The 14,980-nt window shown below is 51.8% G+C and overlaps 1 protein-coding gene across 3 annotated transcripts in view; it reads right to left on the bottom strand.

Moving 5' to 3' along the window:
* Positions 1-2,935: 2,935 nt before the first annotated feature.
* Positions 2,936-14,980, bottom strand: part of ACTN1 (actinin alpha 1) — a 93,973-nt gene continuing 81,928 nt past the window's right edge. The window contains exons 12-22 of one of the 3 annotated variants that reach the window (XM_011383800.2): positions 12,035-12,185; positions 11,412-11,520; positions 10,782-10,922; positions 9,783-9,965; positions 9,340-9,474; positions 8,029-8,208; positions 7,150-7,296; positions 6,075-6,155; positions 5,518-5,583; positions 4,133-4,291; positions 2,936-3,857 (exon numbers count right to left, since the gene is read on the bottom strand). In XM_011383800.2, the coding sequence (XP_011382102.1) occupies positions 3,699-3,857; positions 4,133-4,291; positions 5,518-5,583; positions 6,075-6,155; positions 7,150-7,296; positions 8,029-8,208; positions 9,340-9,474; positions 9,783-9,965; positions 10,782-10,922; positions 11,412-11,520; positions 12,035-12,185 (1,511 nt within the window). In that variant the 3' untranslated portion in view covers positions 2,936-3,698. The remainder of the gene's footprint in view (positions 3,858-4,132; positions 4,292-5,517; positions 5,584-6,074; positions 6,156-7,149; positions 7,297-8,028; positions 8,209-9,339; positions 9,475-9,782; positions 9,966-10,781; positions 10,923-11,411; positions 11,521-12,034; positions 12,186-14,980) is intronic. The other 2 variants (XM_011383809.2, XM_011383818.2) reach the window with 2 other exon arrangements.

The raw sequence follows: 14,980 nt of genomic DNA, 5'->3' as shown, positions 1-14,980 counted from the left end.
TTTTCTGACACAAGGGCGTACTCAGATAATCCAGAATCATCTCTCCATCTCAAGAGCCTTAATTTCATTCTATCTGCAAAGTCCTATTTGTCACGGAAAGTAACATAATCACAGGTTCCAGGGATCAGAATGTGGACATCTTGTGGGGACCGTGCAGGGCTCCCCTTAACAGTACTTTTCAATAGTCAGGCCTATTTCTTTAAGAATATTTAAAATAGCACAACAAACCACAGCTGATATTTTAAAGAATGTAATAATAATACTTAGTGGTACTTATAAAATGCCTATGTGCCAGGCACAGGAAGAAGGTAGCATTGCCCACCCCATTTGGGGAAATCATTTGCCCTTGAAAGGTACTGAGGTTGAAAGAGGTTGTATTTCTTCCCTGTGACCAAAAGGCTGGCCCTAGTCAGTCTGTTTAGGTTGGACAGCTCAGAGATGCTCCTTCACTCTCAAATTCACAGGACTCTTGGACGTCCTCTACGCTGAGCACCAGAGGGCCTGGCACAGGCCGAAGAACTGACAAAGCCTCCAAATCTCTTTACAACCTAAGGAATTCAGTCCAATATGTTCTCAGTCCTCATAACTCACTCAGCCTAGTGACTGCATTGTTCGGGCATTGATCCCATGTCCAGGGGACAGCTTTGAGCTGCCAGTGATGGAGGACACAGCACATTCCTGAGACAGGCCAGATACTTGGAATGGTCATTAAGATTTTGCTAAGAGGTTGACAGGCCCAAGAAAGAGGAGCTATTTTTGTAGTTGGCCTTCACAAGGCTGTCAGCAAAGTCCCTACAGATGTACAGGAATAGACAGAAATACAAAAGAGATGCATGCTCCACACAGGCAGGAAAGAGAAGCAAGGACTTTCGTCCCATTGAAGAAGAAACTATTAACTGCCAACTGGGTCAGAGTAGAGACTTCCGTCTACCCAACCATTTAACTTAGAATAGGCTACAAAGAAAATTGGACAAGGGTAAAATCCAAAAGATGACTGGGGGATGAGTAATGCAATGGGTTGCAAAACAAATGCTTCATGGAAGACATGGGCTCAGAGACCCTGGTGACATAGCAGACTGTCTGTTAGAACCAATGCCATGAAGTCGCCGGTGCCTTGGGGAGAATCGCCCTGGAAGTGTGTGAGCACCTCATCTTGTGTCCTGGTTTAGAATCTCCAAGTGACATACAGTATATCACGATTCTGAACTTTTCACTCCAAAACCAGCAGCAAGTTAGTAAGGGGACCTAAAATCACCTGCTTAGAAACAAGTAAACAGATGGAATAAATCAAACTCTTAGTATTAATATTTTGGTGTATTCAGTAGCTTCGTACAAATCATGACAACCTGTGGATTAATTTAGGGTGCTCGAACACGTAAGAGAACCTGGCATCTATTAGCTTTGTGGTTTTCATCTGAAATGTGTAATTGAAATTAGATGTGTGGTTTTCATTTTGGAGGTATAAGAGAATTGTTAGTAAACCCTGAAAAGCTTTGAACTGCTCCAGAGAAAGTGATTACTACGCTGATAATATTTCAACTGTGTTGTTCCAGGCAAGACTTCGCTTCTTAGATTTGAATCTACCTGGATTGGCAGTCCGATGTCCTGGAAAGGATTATTGAAACTCGGAAATATATTTTAAATATTTAAAGGAATTTAACAAAGTTTGAAAATGGAAGGATTTAACCCGTTAAATATATGATTAGGATAAGCAAGAGTTGTTTTTACAGAAAAAAAATTTACATTATCAGTATAACAAGATGCACATGACCTTAAAAGCTTAAGAAATAAATTTTGACCTCTTAACAGATTGAAAATTAATTATAGTCATTTGCATACATATAAGCACTCTTGACATTGAGAAATTCAAATAAAGGCCTTTCTCTTAAGGTTGTAGAATAACTTGTTAAACACATTTGTGTTCAAATGACTTACACATTTTTTTTTAAAGGGAGCTCTGATAAGGAAGCTGGCGCTACCCCTGGAAACTGAGGCATGTTAGAGTTTGCCCTTTCAGAAAAGTCTTGTTGGAACAATTTCCCTGTCTCCTCAACTCCTATACTACCGTGCCTTTGGTTAGGCTTGACATAATAGCTTTGACGCTGAGCCCAGACTCTGGCCTTGTTCCATGGTGTTCCCCGTGGAGCTGCACTGTTATCCCCACTTAATACATAAGAGAACAGTTTACCCATTTTGGAAATGGCAGTCATGGATTTGAACTCTGGCACACAGTCTCCACAGACCCAACTCCCTGTAACTGTTACACTGAACTGTTTCAACTCCTAGACACGCCATAACTGGAACACAGATCTACAGCTTCAGTTGCTTCTTACGTTTCTGTAACCCACTGCACTGTTAGTATTGATAGCATCATCGGCAGTTTTCATTGCCTGCACTTGGAGTAAAAGACAGCCTTGGAGAGAAGAGTAAGGAGTCAAAACAGAAGCTACAGCAGTGCACACAGATCCGCTGGTATCTTGTTAAAAACGTGGATTCTGATTTGGAAGGTCTGGGGCGGGGCCTGAGGTCTGTATTTCCAACAAGCGCCCAGGCAATGCTGGTCATCTGTGGGACATCTTGAATAGCAAGGGGTGAGGTCACCCTTACTGAGATAACTCAATTCGTCTCGGGTGGCAAAAATAAAAGGCATGGAGAGCAGACAGATGTCACAAAGTTGTTTGATGTTGCAGAGACAAACAAAGGTGGGGCTTATGATCAGGGAGTCCCTGACATATCCAATGACCTTATTTTCAAACCAGAGGAGCCTTGTGAGGAAACCACCTTTTCCTTTTTAAAAAAAAAAAGAAAATGAAGAGCAAGACTGAATGTACCGGGGTCAAAAACACATTAGGGGTGTATCTACGGGTGCCCCACACCACCCTTGAACCCACACACACTTCTGGAAAACAGCAAGCAAGGAGCAAGCAAAGAGCTGTCACGGGAGCATTGTTGCTTTAATACAGTCTGTGCCAAGCAATATCAAAGTTGCCCATACTCCAATTTTGTCCTGACCATTTTTAATAGGTAATGTTATAGTTTAAAAAAAAAGTGCACGGATGAAGAGGCTAATCACACCTCTAAACTTAAAAATGAGACAAGCCACATAAATCCTCTTCCTTGCAAAAACATCCATTTCAAAAGAGTTTCTTTAATATCATAAAATATTTTCATGGACAAGTGAGCTAGCAAACACACATGCACCAATGTGCCTTTTGACAAGATCACCCCCTACCTCCCACCCCCCACTCCCACATCAAGGCGGACATGAGATTGGAGAAATGAATACAGCAGATGGGACAGATAGAAAAAAAAAGTCGATAAAAAGGATGAAATATAACATTGTGCTTAGTTATTTTCCTATGTCACAACAAAACGAAACATTTCGGTGCAAATAGTTAATTTTTCCTCTTTTCCATTTAAGTCTGGTGGAGAAAAAAATACTTTTTCTATAATAAAATATGCGGTTTTTTGGTTTTTTTTTTTACTTTTTTTAACATAATTTTTTTTCTTTTTTGCAGAAAATAATTTTGTAAACTGTCACTTGGCGGGCAGGGAGGATCAGCGCCGCGGCGGGTCCCAGCTGGCCGGTTGGAGGCTGGGCGTGGAAACCAAACCCGGGCAGGAGAGGGGGGTACAGCGGAGGTGCAGGGTGGGGCTCACGCGGGCAGGGGCGAGGGCGCTGGACGAGTGGGTGCGGGTTAGAGGTCACTCTCGCCGTAGAGCGCTGTGGAGAAGGACATGTAGTCCAGAGCACCGGGCACGGCGTCAGGGCCGGTGTAGGGGGCCATTCGCGCGATGCAGTACTCGGCCTGGTCCGGCGGCAGCTCCCGGCGCAGCTCGTCCACCGTGATGTAGTTCTGCCGAGAGAGGGAGGTCAGGCGGCCGCGAAGCCCGGCAGCTGCGCCCCTCGCGGTGTGCTGTGCTGTGCCTACTCCAGACCCCCCAACCCCGTACTTCTGAATACACAGACATATACACACACAAACACACGCGTGTATTACACATACATGTGTAGACACACACACAGTGGGACCCTGTGGGACCCCGGGAGGAGCTCACGAAGTCCCCTCCAGATCAGAGCCCAGCCAGTGCCTACCGCCCCAGCACGCCACCCACACCATAGCCAACGCACCTTGTCACCTGCCAGGATCTTGAAGGAAGCCATTACTTGGTCTGCTGTATCCGTGTCAGCCGTTTCACGGGACATAAAGTCGATGAAGGCCTGGAATGTCACTACCCCCAGGCGATTGGGGTCCACAATGCTCATGATGCGGGCAAATTCTGCCTCTCCCTGGAGAGAAGAACCAACGCCAGGCCTGTCAGCCTCTGAGCCACAGCCTGCTGGGACTCTCTCAGAGGCACCTGAAGGCCCTGGGGGCTGAGTAGCCTGTAGCCGTTAGAGGAGGGCACAGCAGCCCCTGTCCCAACCTGGGTTGTCCCGAGTGTATGACAGGGACACGACACCCAACAGTGAAGCCCGTGCTCAGGGCTTCCCACCCCCTACAGATGCCTGGGCTCTCGTTGGAGCAAATTACGATAATAACGATAATGATAATAACAACAACTAATACCCACACAGCATATATTATCTACCAGGCACTATTCTAAGCGCTGTGTATATTTTAATTCATTTAACCCACACCTCAACCACATGACGTAGGTGCTTATTATTTCCATCAGGTTTCTAGATGAGAAACCTGAGGCCCATACTCGTCCAAGGTCGCACAGCCAGTAGTTAGTGGAGCTGGGATTTGAATTTGGGCAGTCTGGCTCCACAACCTGTGCTCTTCCTATAATACTGTACTTTCTATGTGCCAGACAAGGGCATAACACTCATGTAAGTTCCCTCATTTAACCCTTACAACAGTCCTGCAGTCCCCTCACCTCATCGGGGCCCCCAAGCTGGTGATGGCAGAGCAGGGATTTACCCCTGGATCTACTGCTCCTAGAGCCTGTGCTCTCGCCCTGTGCTTGGCAGCCCGAGGGCTCTGCACTTTGGTCCAGGAGTCGCCTGGCTGCCCAGCTAAGGCCCCTGCCCTGCTCAGAAGGCCCTGCATGAGGGCAGGCAGCTGAGAAGGTGGGGGAGGAGCCCGGGGCAATGGCAAAGGGGCAGCAGGCTTGGCTGGAGCCATCAGAGAAATGGTAGAAATCTCCGTGCCTTATACAAGATGAAGCAAACCAATCCAAATCCAGGATGTCCAAACTACCAGTCCTTCCTGCCAGCCTCGGGCTCAGCACAGCCGTCCACGGTGGGAATGAGAAAGGCTGTCTCCACAGTAAGTACCAGAAGATAAACTGGCACAGACTGGAGCGAGGCGGTCAGGACTGCAGGACACACACAGGCCTTGAGGCTGGGCTCTGTCTTTAGGGAGCCTCTTCCCCAGCGACCAAAATCTTGAGCCCCTTCTGGGGAGAGCATCTCCTGGCCCGAGGGCCTCCAGACCGCCACAGCTAGGACTGGGCCTCTGTGGCCAGCTGGCTGCCCCTCACCAGGACAGAGGGTGGGGTTTACATTACCATGTTGTAACCCATGGAGATAAGGCAGGCGCGGAAATCATCCGTGTCCATCATGCCTGTCTTCTTCTGTGGGGGCAGTGGCACCAAGACACAAGGAGGGCCAGAGACAGGAGGAGAAGGGCCAGCCCAGGGCCAGGAAGACGGGGGCACAGACGGCCGGAGGGGAGGACGAGGTGTACGATTTTGGGGTCAGAAAGGGAAGAGGAACATAGGAGGAGTAGATGCAAGTACACGTCCAGGGAAAATGTCCACGGGAAAAAGGAAGACAGAGCAGGGAGATGCAAAATTCCGTCCACGGGATGGAGAACGGCGAGGAGAGAGGAAGGCAGGCACCGCGCCGGTCCCACGAAAGATACCCGAGGGCAGGGTCAGAGGTCGGAGTAGCAGGAGAAGGAGCCCAACACGGGCCAGGCAGGGACAGCAGGAGAGGACGAGCCCCATGGCCCACAGGAAAGGGGGGGACAGGGAGATCCAGACAGAGAAGAGAAAAAGGAGAAACGCGTTATTTCTCGCCCCAGATGCCACCCCTGAGTGTGCTCCATGCAGGAGGCAAGTACCTGGGGGTCGTTGCCAATATCATAACCCAAGCTGATGAGGCAGGCTTTGAACTCCTCGGGACCCAGCGTGCCGGAGTGATCCTGGGGCCGCCGTGCGCCAGGCAGCGAGCCATGCGGTGCCAGGGAGGTGGAGGCCGTGAGGGGAGGGAGTGGGACATGCCCCAGGGGGAGGTGGCGTGTGTGGGGAGACACAGGGACAAAGGCATGCGGATGGAGAGGGTAGAGGGTGGATAAGGTGGGGGAGGAGGGAAAATAAAAGTGCACACGGTTAGACACACAGACGAGGTCCCAAGGGTGTCCCCTCCCTGGCACACAAAGCCCTGCTTCGGAAAGCAGGCCAGAAGGGAGCACAGTGAGGCCACAGGGGGTGAGAAGCCCCCAGAGGTGCCCAGCCCTCCTCCAGTCCGATGCCCCACCCCAGTTTCCAGGAGGGCTTCACCCAGCCAGGCACCAGGAGGGCAGTGAAGCAGGCAGGGTGGTGGGCAGCACCTAACCCCATGCTCCCTCCCACTCGAGGTGGTCACCCCAAAGCCCCAGGGCACTGAGAGGGGCACCTATGTAAAACCTAGCCTGTCCCAGAGCTGAATGAGAACCCAGCTGACAATTCTGACATCTCCACAGTGTCCCAGAGGCTGCCCCAGGGGTGGGGTGGAGGTAGGATGGAACTTCCGCTCCTCTGTCCAGAGGCAGCGGCGAGGGACAGTCCCCACAGCCAGGGGCAAAAGGCCTTCGCTTGAGGCTATGGCAGCCTTGCTCTCAAGGGCTAACAACTCATGGTAGGAGAGCAAGGGTCAGGGGTCAAGGGTCCTCTCTCCACCCACAACATGAGCTCTCTCTCCAGGAAAGCAGAGGAGCTCATGGGACACCAGGACTGGCTTTCCAAGGCCAGTATTGTGCAGTGCAGAGTCAGGGCAGGCTGATGGCACTTTCCCGCTCTCCTTCCTCCTCCTCCTCACCTGCCCAGGAATTGGGTCCAGCATCGCTGCCCACACTCTGGGCAATGCCCTCCAGGGCCCTGGGGCAGAGGCAGGGGCTGGGGGCTGCTCTGAGCAAGTGCAGGGGGTGGATCTCTCACCCGGTCGAAGTGATTGAAGGAGGCCCGGAACTCGTTCATCTGCTCCTGGCTGATGCCTTTGGCATCCCGGGTCAGGATCTGGTTCTCCACCTCATTGATGGTCCTAGCGATGGTGGTGAGGAGCTGCTCCCAGCCCACACGGATGTGCTGGGGACGGGAGAGGGGCCTGTCAGCATAGGGGCCCCAGGCCTGGCCCGGGCGGCCCCGGCCACTCCTTCCCATGACCATCTAAAGGGTCAAAGCAATCAAACCTGGCCTTCCATCCGGACTCACAGTGTCAGTAGAGGCGGGGGAACCAGGATAAGAAACCAGGACAGAGGACCCAGAGGATGAATGGGGAAGCATGGGCAGGGAGGGTGGTGGCCTCTGCCTGGGAGAGCACAGACCAGAACTGCCAGCGTAGGTCGGGGTAGGAAGGAAGGAAAATTTGGTTGTGGAAAAGATTATAGAACAAAAAAAATAGGTAATTCTCTGAACATCCAACTCCATAACCGCTCATACACACACACACACCCCTTCTTCAAAGTCAAAACAAGTAGCTGTTCAGCACGTAAGTACCTGAGCCAGAGTGTGGAGACCACTAGCATTACAATCACTGGGGTGCTTATTAAAAACTTAAGATTCCCAAGTCCCACCCCAGACCTAGTGAATCAAATTCTGGAAATCTATGTCAACAAGCTCCTGGGGAAATCCAGAAGGCACTGAGACTGAAGACCAGAGCTCCTGGGTGAGAAGTGAGTATCTCCTCACTCCAAAGTGAGTTTGTCCTATTGCGGCCAGTTTCCTTGGAAGATCACAGCCTCCCGGCTGCCCGGCCCAGGAAGGGGGAGGAAGGGATCCGGAGCTTCCTCTGCAGAGAAGCAAGGATGAGCCACCTACCTCCATGGTGTAGTTGGTGTGCTTGTTGTCAAAGATGAGTGCCTCCTGGATGAGCTGGTGGTCCCCTTCCAGCTGGTCAATCTTGGGCTTGTAGTTGACGATGCTCTTCTCGTACTGCCGCAGGTGGCTGAGCTGGTCTTCCAAGGTCCCGTGCATCTCGATGGAGATCCTCCCAATTTCCTGCTCACCCAGGAAGGTGGCCTTTGTCAAACGCCCCCCAACTCTGTGCCCCTGGGGTGAGGCTGGGGCCCCCGTACATCATTGCTCAACGCCTCAAATGATTCTCGGTTCCCAGCCCAGCACCGGGGGGTGCCCATCAGGGATTAGTAAACCCGGAGGTAGACACGTTCCGCATGGGCGCTTCTTGGTATGTAAAGAGCATCACAGAGGTGTGTGAAAGGCACTGTTACCAACGGATGAAACACTTCCCATCTCCTGGGCACCTGACAGCCTCAGGGAGGGGATGCAAGGTCAGTTGCTAACTTAATCTCTGCTTGCTATTCGAACTCACTTCCTAAGCCTTATTGCTGACCATCGCTCACTTCAGGAATGCTGGCTGTGACCAGTGAGCCAGGTTCTCACAGCCTCAGTGCACCTGGCTTACCTCCTCTGTGGCCATGCTCCGGCTGTTCTACAACTAGGGTGCCTGCCTGGCCCACTTCAATCCACTTGTCTCTGTGGGCCAGGTATAACCGTTTCTGTCTGGCCTTCATCCATGTAAAGAAACCTTCCTGTGAAAGTACTTTCTGTGCACTCGATTCAATCCAGCAAATATTTCCTGAGCGCCTACTATGCACAAATGTGCACTCGACCTGGACTCAAGGAGCTGAGAAGGACACCATGCTCTAACCCTTCCCTGATCTACAGCATCCTGCTATCTGGCCCACACAATTCAGGAAGAAGTTCCATGCTTGCCTGAGGTCCAGGTCTCTCCCTAGAAAGACCACCCTCCCTGACCAAGCTCACTGCTCAGGAACACTGACGATAGAGGGAAATCTGGCCAGTCAGATAAGCCATAAGGGTAAGCCACATCGGCAACCCAGGCGCTGATCCCTCTGTGGGACCTTCTTATGTGGCTCTTTAGTGGTGTCCCTGTGGGAGTCTTTGCTTCTGAAGCCAGACACTGAGCTCAGCCCACAGGCTTCCCTGCATGAGCTCCACACCCTCTATAGGGCAGCAGACCAGTCATGGGCTCAGGACCATCAGTCCTCCATGCGTCCCGCCTGGGAGGAGACAAGGCAAGCCTGTCTGGCTGGGATGGTGCTGGGAAGGGGTAGAAGGCCCACCCCTACCTCCCACAATAGGACCCACCTCCATCTTGGTCTGGATCCAGGGCCCGATGACATTAGCCTGAGCCCCAAACTGCTTGCGTAGCCTCTCGTTGTGCTGTTGGCGGGCATGCTCCTCCGTCAGGGCCTGGTCCCTCCGAGGCACCAGCTGCCGCACCTGGGGCGGGAGTAACCATGGCACATTGGGGGTGAACCGGCCCTCTGCCTCATACTTCAGATGCGCGAACAGAGGCCCCAGGAAGGGAAGTGCCAGTCAGTAACAGGAGTGAAAGCGTTGACCTGTTCTAGAAATTCAGGCATTCATTAACTTGCCAGATAATGAGAAATGACTATGTTATCAAAAATCGATCAATCAATCAATAGATCAATCAATAAAATCAATCAATCGAAAAAAGGACAAAAATTCCTGCCCTTATGAAACTTAACAATGGCTCAGCCAATGCCCCGCCCAACCCTTGGACTCACATGGTCCCATTTGCCATTGATCTCTTGAGGCGTGATGGTTGTGTAGGGGTTGGTGCCGGCCATGTTGACATGGTAGGTCTGGACAATCTTGGACACCTCGTTGTGGATGCCTAGAATGGCCAGGCGCTCTTTGTCGGCATCAGGAAGGGTGGCCTTGAACTGCTCATGGGCTGTAGTCAGTCCCTGGACAGAGAAAGGGATGCAAGAGAAGCATAGTGACTGGAGGGGCTCATGCCTCCTGTGGGCGAGATGAGCAAAGGGAGAGATGTCCCAGGGGAGAGGTAGGTGAAAGGGCCCCCAGAGGCCTGGAGGCATCAACCAAGGATTCTCACAGCCAGGAACCAGGAAGGCACGACTGGCCACAGGAAGGTGAAGGCAGAGCCATCAGAGCAATAGCTTCATGCTCGGTTCTGGCGAAGCAGGCAGCAACGCCGGGGCATTCGCCACCCCACAGTCAGGTCAGGGTTAAGGGGTACCCCAAGCCCTGCTCCTAGGCAACCTCCCCCAATACAGGCTTCCTCTGTGCTTTGCTCTAATACTCCGCAGTTGTATAAAAGAACGAGGAAGATGTTTGTTGATATGAAACAAGCTCCAAGATAACTGTTAAAAATAAAGGTTCAGAAAACAGTATATAGTAAAAGCTACTTTTTGTGTAAAAAAGGCGTGGACAAGAATGTGTTCACTAAATACATTTGCTCACGTATGCAGAGACTGTGTGGCCACACTGCTTGCCTCTGACGAGGGCCCCTAGGGGCTGGGGACAAGGCGTAAGACCAAGAACTTACTGCGTGTCTTTTTTATCTTTTCAATTTTGTGCCATGTGTATGCATTACCTAATCAAAATAAGTAAAACGCAAAGGTTTCAAATCTATGAAATCTTTGGGATGCTGTGCTCAGTCCTCTCGCTAAGCGGGGGATCCTGCAGGAGTGGGACTGGCAAGAGTTAGGCCGTGGGCAGCTGGGGGAGCCGGCCTCCGGGGTGGGGGGGCCGCAGCGCACCTGGACTTCCTCAATGGCGTGCACGATGAAGGTGTCTTGCAGGTCCTCCATGGCCCCCTCCATCCAGTTATTGAAGGGTGCGGCCCGCTTGGCATACTCCAAGTACAGCTGGTCAATGGTCTCCAGCAGTTTCTCAGTCCGCTGGGAGTGTGAGATGGGGAGGGGTGGGGAGATGTTTAGCAGAGTCATAGTTAGAATTCCTCCTCTCCCTCTAAGATCCTCTAGGCTGGCACCAAGGGGTCCAGGTCTGGAAGCACCAAACTAACAGGCAGAAAGAACAGCCTCTCTCTGGAGCACTTATTCTTAACGTGGAGTGTACAGACCACCCCACGTTAGAGTCAGCCAGCCTGGACCCCAGAGTCTGGTTTCTAGAATAGGAAAAAATGGCTGAGGTCAGGCTAAGTGCACAAAACCAGGTGATGAGATATGGTTAGGGTGAGAGAGGAAGCCTCTCCACAGAGCAAAGCCCAAATAAAGTGACAGTATGAGCCTTCCACACTCTGGCCAGGGCTGAAGGAGTTCTGGGGGACCCAATGGAGTCTTTTAGCCCAAAGCAAAGGGAGTCACAAAGCAGGAAGGGGCACACAGAGCTGCTGGCAGCAGGCTTCCATCTCCCTTGAAGACCCTCACCTCCAGGGCTTCCCTCCGCTTCTGGGTTAGGGCCCCCAGATTGTCCCACTGGTCACAGATCTTTTGGCACCGGGCGTTGACACTGGGTGAGTCGTAATAGTCCAGCTCACTGGGAGGGAAGAGACAGGAAGAGTCAGGTGACCCAGGCTGCCTCTGAGGCCTGTCGTTCTCTTCCTGAGGCTGGAAGCACTAGTGGTGCTGAAGGCCAGGTGTGCTCATTTCATCGACCTTCCAGGTGCCCCTCCTAACCCCTTAACTCCTTGGCTTTCAGGACACCACTGGGAGGAGACCAAGGAAGGCCAGTCCTCTGCAAAAGCCCTCGCCCCAACCTCGGCTGCAGACGGTGCCAGCCTTGACCTGATGCCCAACATCAGGGAGCCACTGAGGCAGTGAGAGCTCAGAGCCAAGACTTGGTCACCTTCTGCTCCTGCACTGGTTACAGGTAAGGGCTGAAGGCATGTAACAGGAAGGGTCGTGGGCTCCTTCTTTACCTGGAGGGACATTCCTAGTCTTCTGTATTGACAACCTTCTTGCCCAGGCACCAGGCTGTACCCGCCCTCCTCACTTATCACAGCTACATGTCATCTCCCATTGCAGCCCCAGGCTGGGCAGGCTGCACTTACTTGAGCTCCTGTGCGATGGCAGCAATCTGCTCCACACGGTCCTGGTGGGCAGCCAGGTCACTCTCAAAGGCCTCGTGTTTCTTGAGCAGGGCCTTGATCTCCGAAAGCGTGGCCGTCTCGTAATCCTTCTGCCGCAACATGGCCTCTTTGCCTGGGTTCGGAGACATGGTACAAGGCTGAGCCGAAGCTGGAGGGTGAGCAGAGGCCCCATCTTCTTGAACCAACCATCTACCTCTCAGGACCCCCCGGAGCACCACTTCTTGGGGTACATCCCAAGGAGATGCCCACCATACAATATCAGTCACCCGCAGAGAGAGAGCAGATGTGCAACCAGAGCATCCGCCAGGGGGTCAGGCCAGGAAAGTTACTACTCTCCGCAGAGCATATGTGGTGCCATCAGAAGTGTTTACACATGAAGGCTATGCAGGACTACGGGGGATGTACAGGTATAACGTTAACTTTATAAACAGCAGGGAACAACGACCTATATCCTATATACAACCAGGAGAAAACTAGCCAAGTGTTCAGGGGTAGGTACCCCATCTTTACAGTTTCTCCAGTTATTGCTGCTAGCCCCCAGCAGCCCTGCAGGGACCATCCCCACTCAAGTACACTCAGAGCGGTCAGCGTGTCCGGAGCACTCTACACAATCTCCATCAATGGCCAGAGCCTTCTCCGACCATCAGGTACACTGCCCTCTCTCTTTCGGGGTGGGCAGGGCTTGCATTCTTGGATTTCCATTTCTGAGTAGGAAAATGGGATGAGATATGACCTCCAGTGGACTGTTAATAGATGACATTCGACGGCCATCTTGTGAAGTGACTGGCACAGGACAGGGGCTGACCTGGCCTTCTTGCATGCCCGCCCCATGTCCGCACCTGTCATGAATGCTCAGCCCCTCTCATAAATGAAAGCTGGGCTGAGATGCTGAGGGCTGTGCCTAATATGGCATTTCTTTCCTTCCCTCTATTCTTTTAGGTCAGAATAATAATACAATATAAAAAATTACAGAGGAGCCTACATATCTACTCCTTTTCAGGATGTTGTGTTAAAACCATAGGCAGCGGTCCCCAACCTTTTTGGCACCAGAGACCGGTGCTCCTATGAGAACCTGATGTCTGATGATCTGAGGTGGAGCTGAGGCAGTGATGCTAGTGCTGGGGAGCGGCTACAAATACAGATGAAGCTTTGCTCGCTGGCCCGCTGCTCACCTCCTGTGCAGCCCAGTTCCTAACAGGCCATGGACCGATACCTATGCAAGCCTGGGGGTTGGGGACCCCTGCCATAGGTTATCTATAAATTATGCTACTGCTTTTAAAACATTCAGCAGCATATCATCAGAGTTTCTACTCTGGCTCCACAGTCTTCGAATGTGCCCCTTCGACAGCTGCCTAACATTCTGTTGAGTGGCTGAGCCACCACTGGTGTAACCGACTCTGGGAGATCAGGCCCCTCATCCTGCACTATTACAGATGGTCTCACTGCAAACATCTACAGACACGGGATTTTCCCATGTTTAAGATTGATTCTTTAGACATTCTCAAGAAATGGAATTCCCGAGTTAGCAGGTGAAAATGTCGTTAGGTATGAATCTGTGCAGCTAGGACTGCTTCTGCCAGAGGTCGTGCCGGCATCTGCTGCTGGCATGCCGGCGCTATTCACGGCCTTGCTGGTGGCTGGCAAGCTGACAGGGCAATCCCTGCTCTGTACCTCGCTGTGAGCTGTTCTTGACCCCAGAGAGGACACAGTAGAAGCGTGTGGGTGAATCGGTACAACCGCCATCCCCCTTCCACCGTGCACTACCAGGATAAATAACTCCATACCTGTGTAGTAAAGGGCAGGCAGCAGCTTCATAAGCATTTCGTACAAAGCTCAGCCTATGTACTTACAATGGGGAGCCCAACCCAAACCCCTTGTCTGAGTCCAGCACAATCCTATCCCCAAACAAGCTGGATGTGGCCGTCACTATGCATTTTCAGCCTAATGTGTGAGGGACACAACAAAGCCAAGCAGGGATCTTAGGGCATTGAGCTCCACTGGCCAATGAGGTCTGCTTCAGAGGTGCCAGCTGAAATGGCCCCAGTCCCCTTCTCCAGCCCCAGCTCAGGTTCTGAGGAAAACACTATTCCAGGTTGATTTTCTCTTTGGAGTTAACCTTAGCTGCCGATACACAGATACCAGACAGAGCCCGAGTGCCTCCAGGCCAGAGTCACAGAGACACACAGGTGCTGCGGCAAGGGCTCTGCTCCGCTGTAACTGGAGGCCAGAAACAGGAAGCGGGAAGGCAGTGGAGGAAAAATACCCAGGGCAACCATTCCCTGCCTGTGCGCCATGCGCCGCCGGGCACTCGACTTAAGCGTAAAATATGCTTATGACATTTAAGTCTACCACAGCCCCATGAGGAGGTACACTGAGTTAACAGTGTTCCCCCAAAACACATGTCCACCCAGAAATTCAGAATCTGACTGTTTCTGGAAATAAGGTCTTTGCAGATGTAATTGGTTAAGGTGAAGTCATAATGGATTGGGGTGGGCTCTAAATCCAACGACTGGTGTTTTCACTGGAAAAAGGAGAGAGAGATTCAGTCACAGAAACATGGAGAGAAGAAGCTACGTGACAACGAAGGCAGAGATGGGAGTGATGCAGGCCAGAGAATGCCGAGGAATGCCAGCAGCCACCAGACGCCAGGAAGGAGCATGGGATGGCCTCCCTCTCAGAGCCTCCAGAAGGAGCCCACCCTGCCATCACTCAGTTTAGGACCTCTAGCCTCCTGAACTGTGACGGAACACGTTTCTGTTGTGTTAAGCCGCCCGGTTTGTGGTGATTTGTTACCACAGCCCTAGGAAGCCAGTACAGGGCACATCATCATCTGTACGGTACAGATAAGGAAATGAGACGTGGGGTTTAAGTCACTAGTCCAAATTTACACTGCTTCAACATGGCAGG

Source organism: Pteropus vampyrus, unplaced genomic scaffold (assembly GCF_000151845.1).
Source record: "Pteropus vampyrus isolate Shadow unplaced genomic scaffold, Pvam_2.0 Scaffold15, whole genome shotgun sequence".
NCBI lineage: Eukaryota > Metazoa > Chordata > Mammalia > Chiroptera > Pteropodidae > Pteropus > Pteropus vampyrus.
This window is presented reverse-complemented; position numbering and strand designations above follow the sequence as displayed.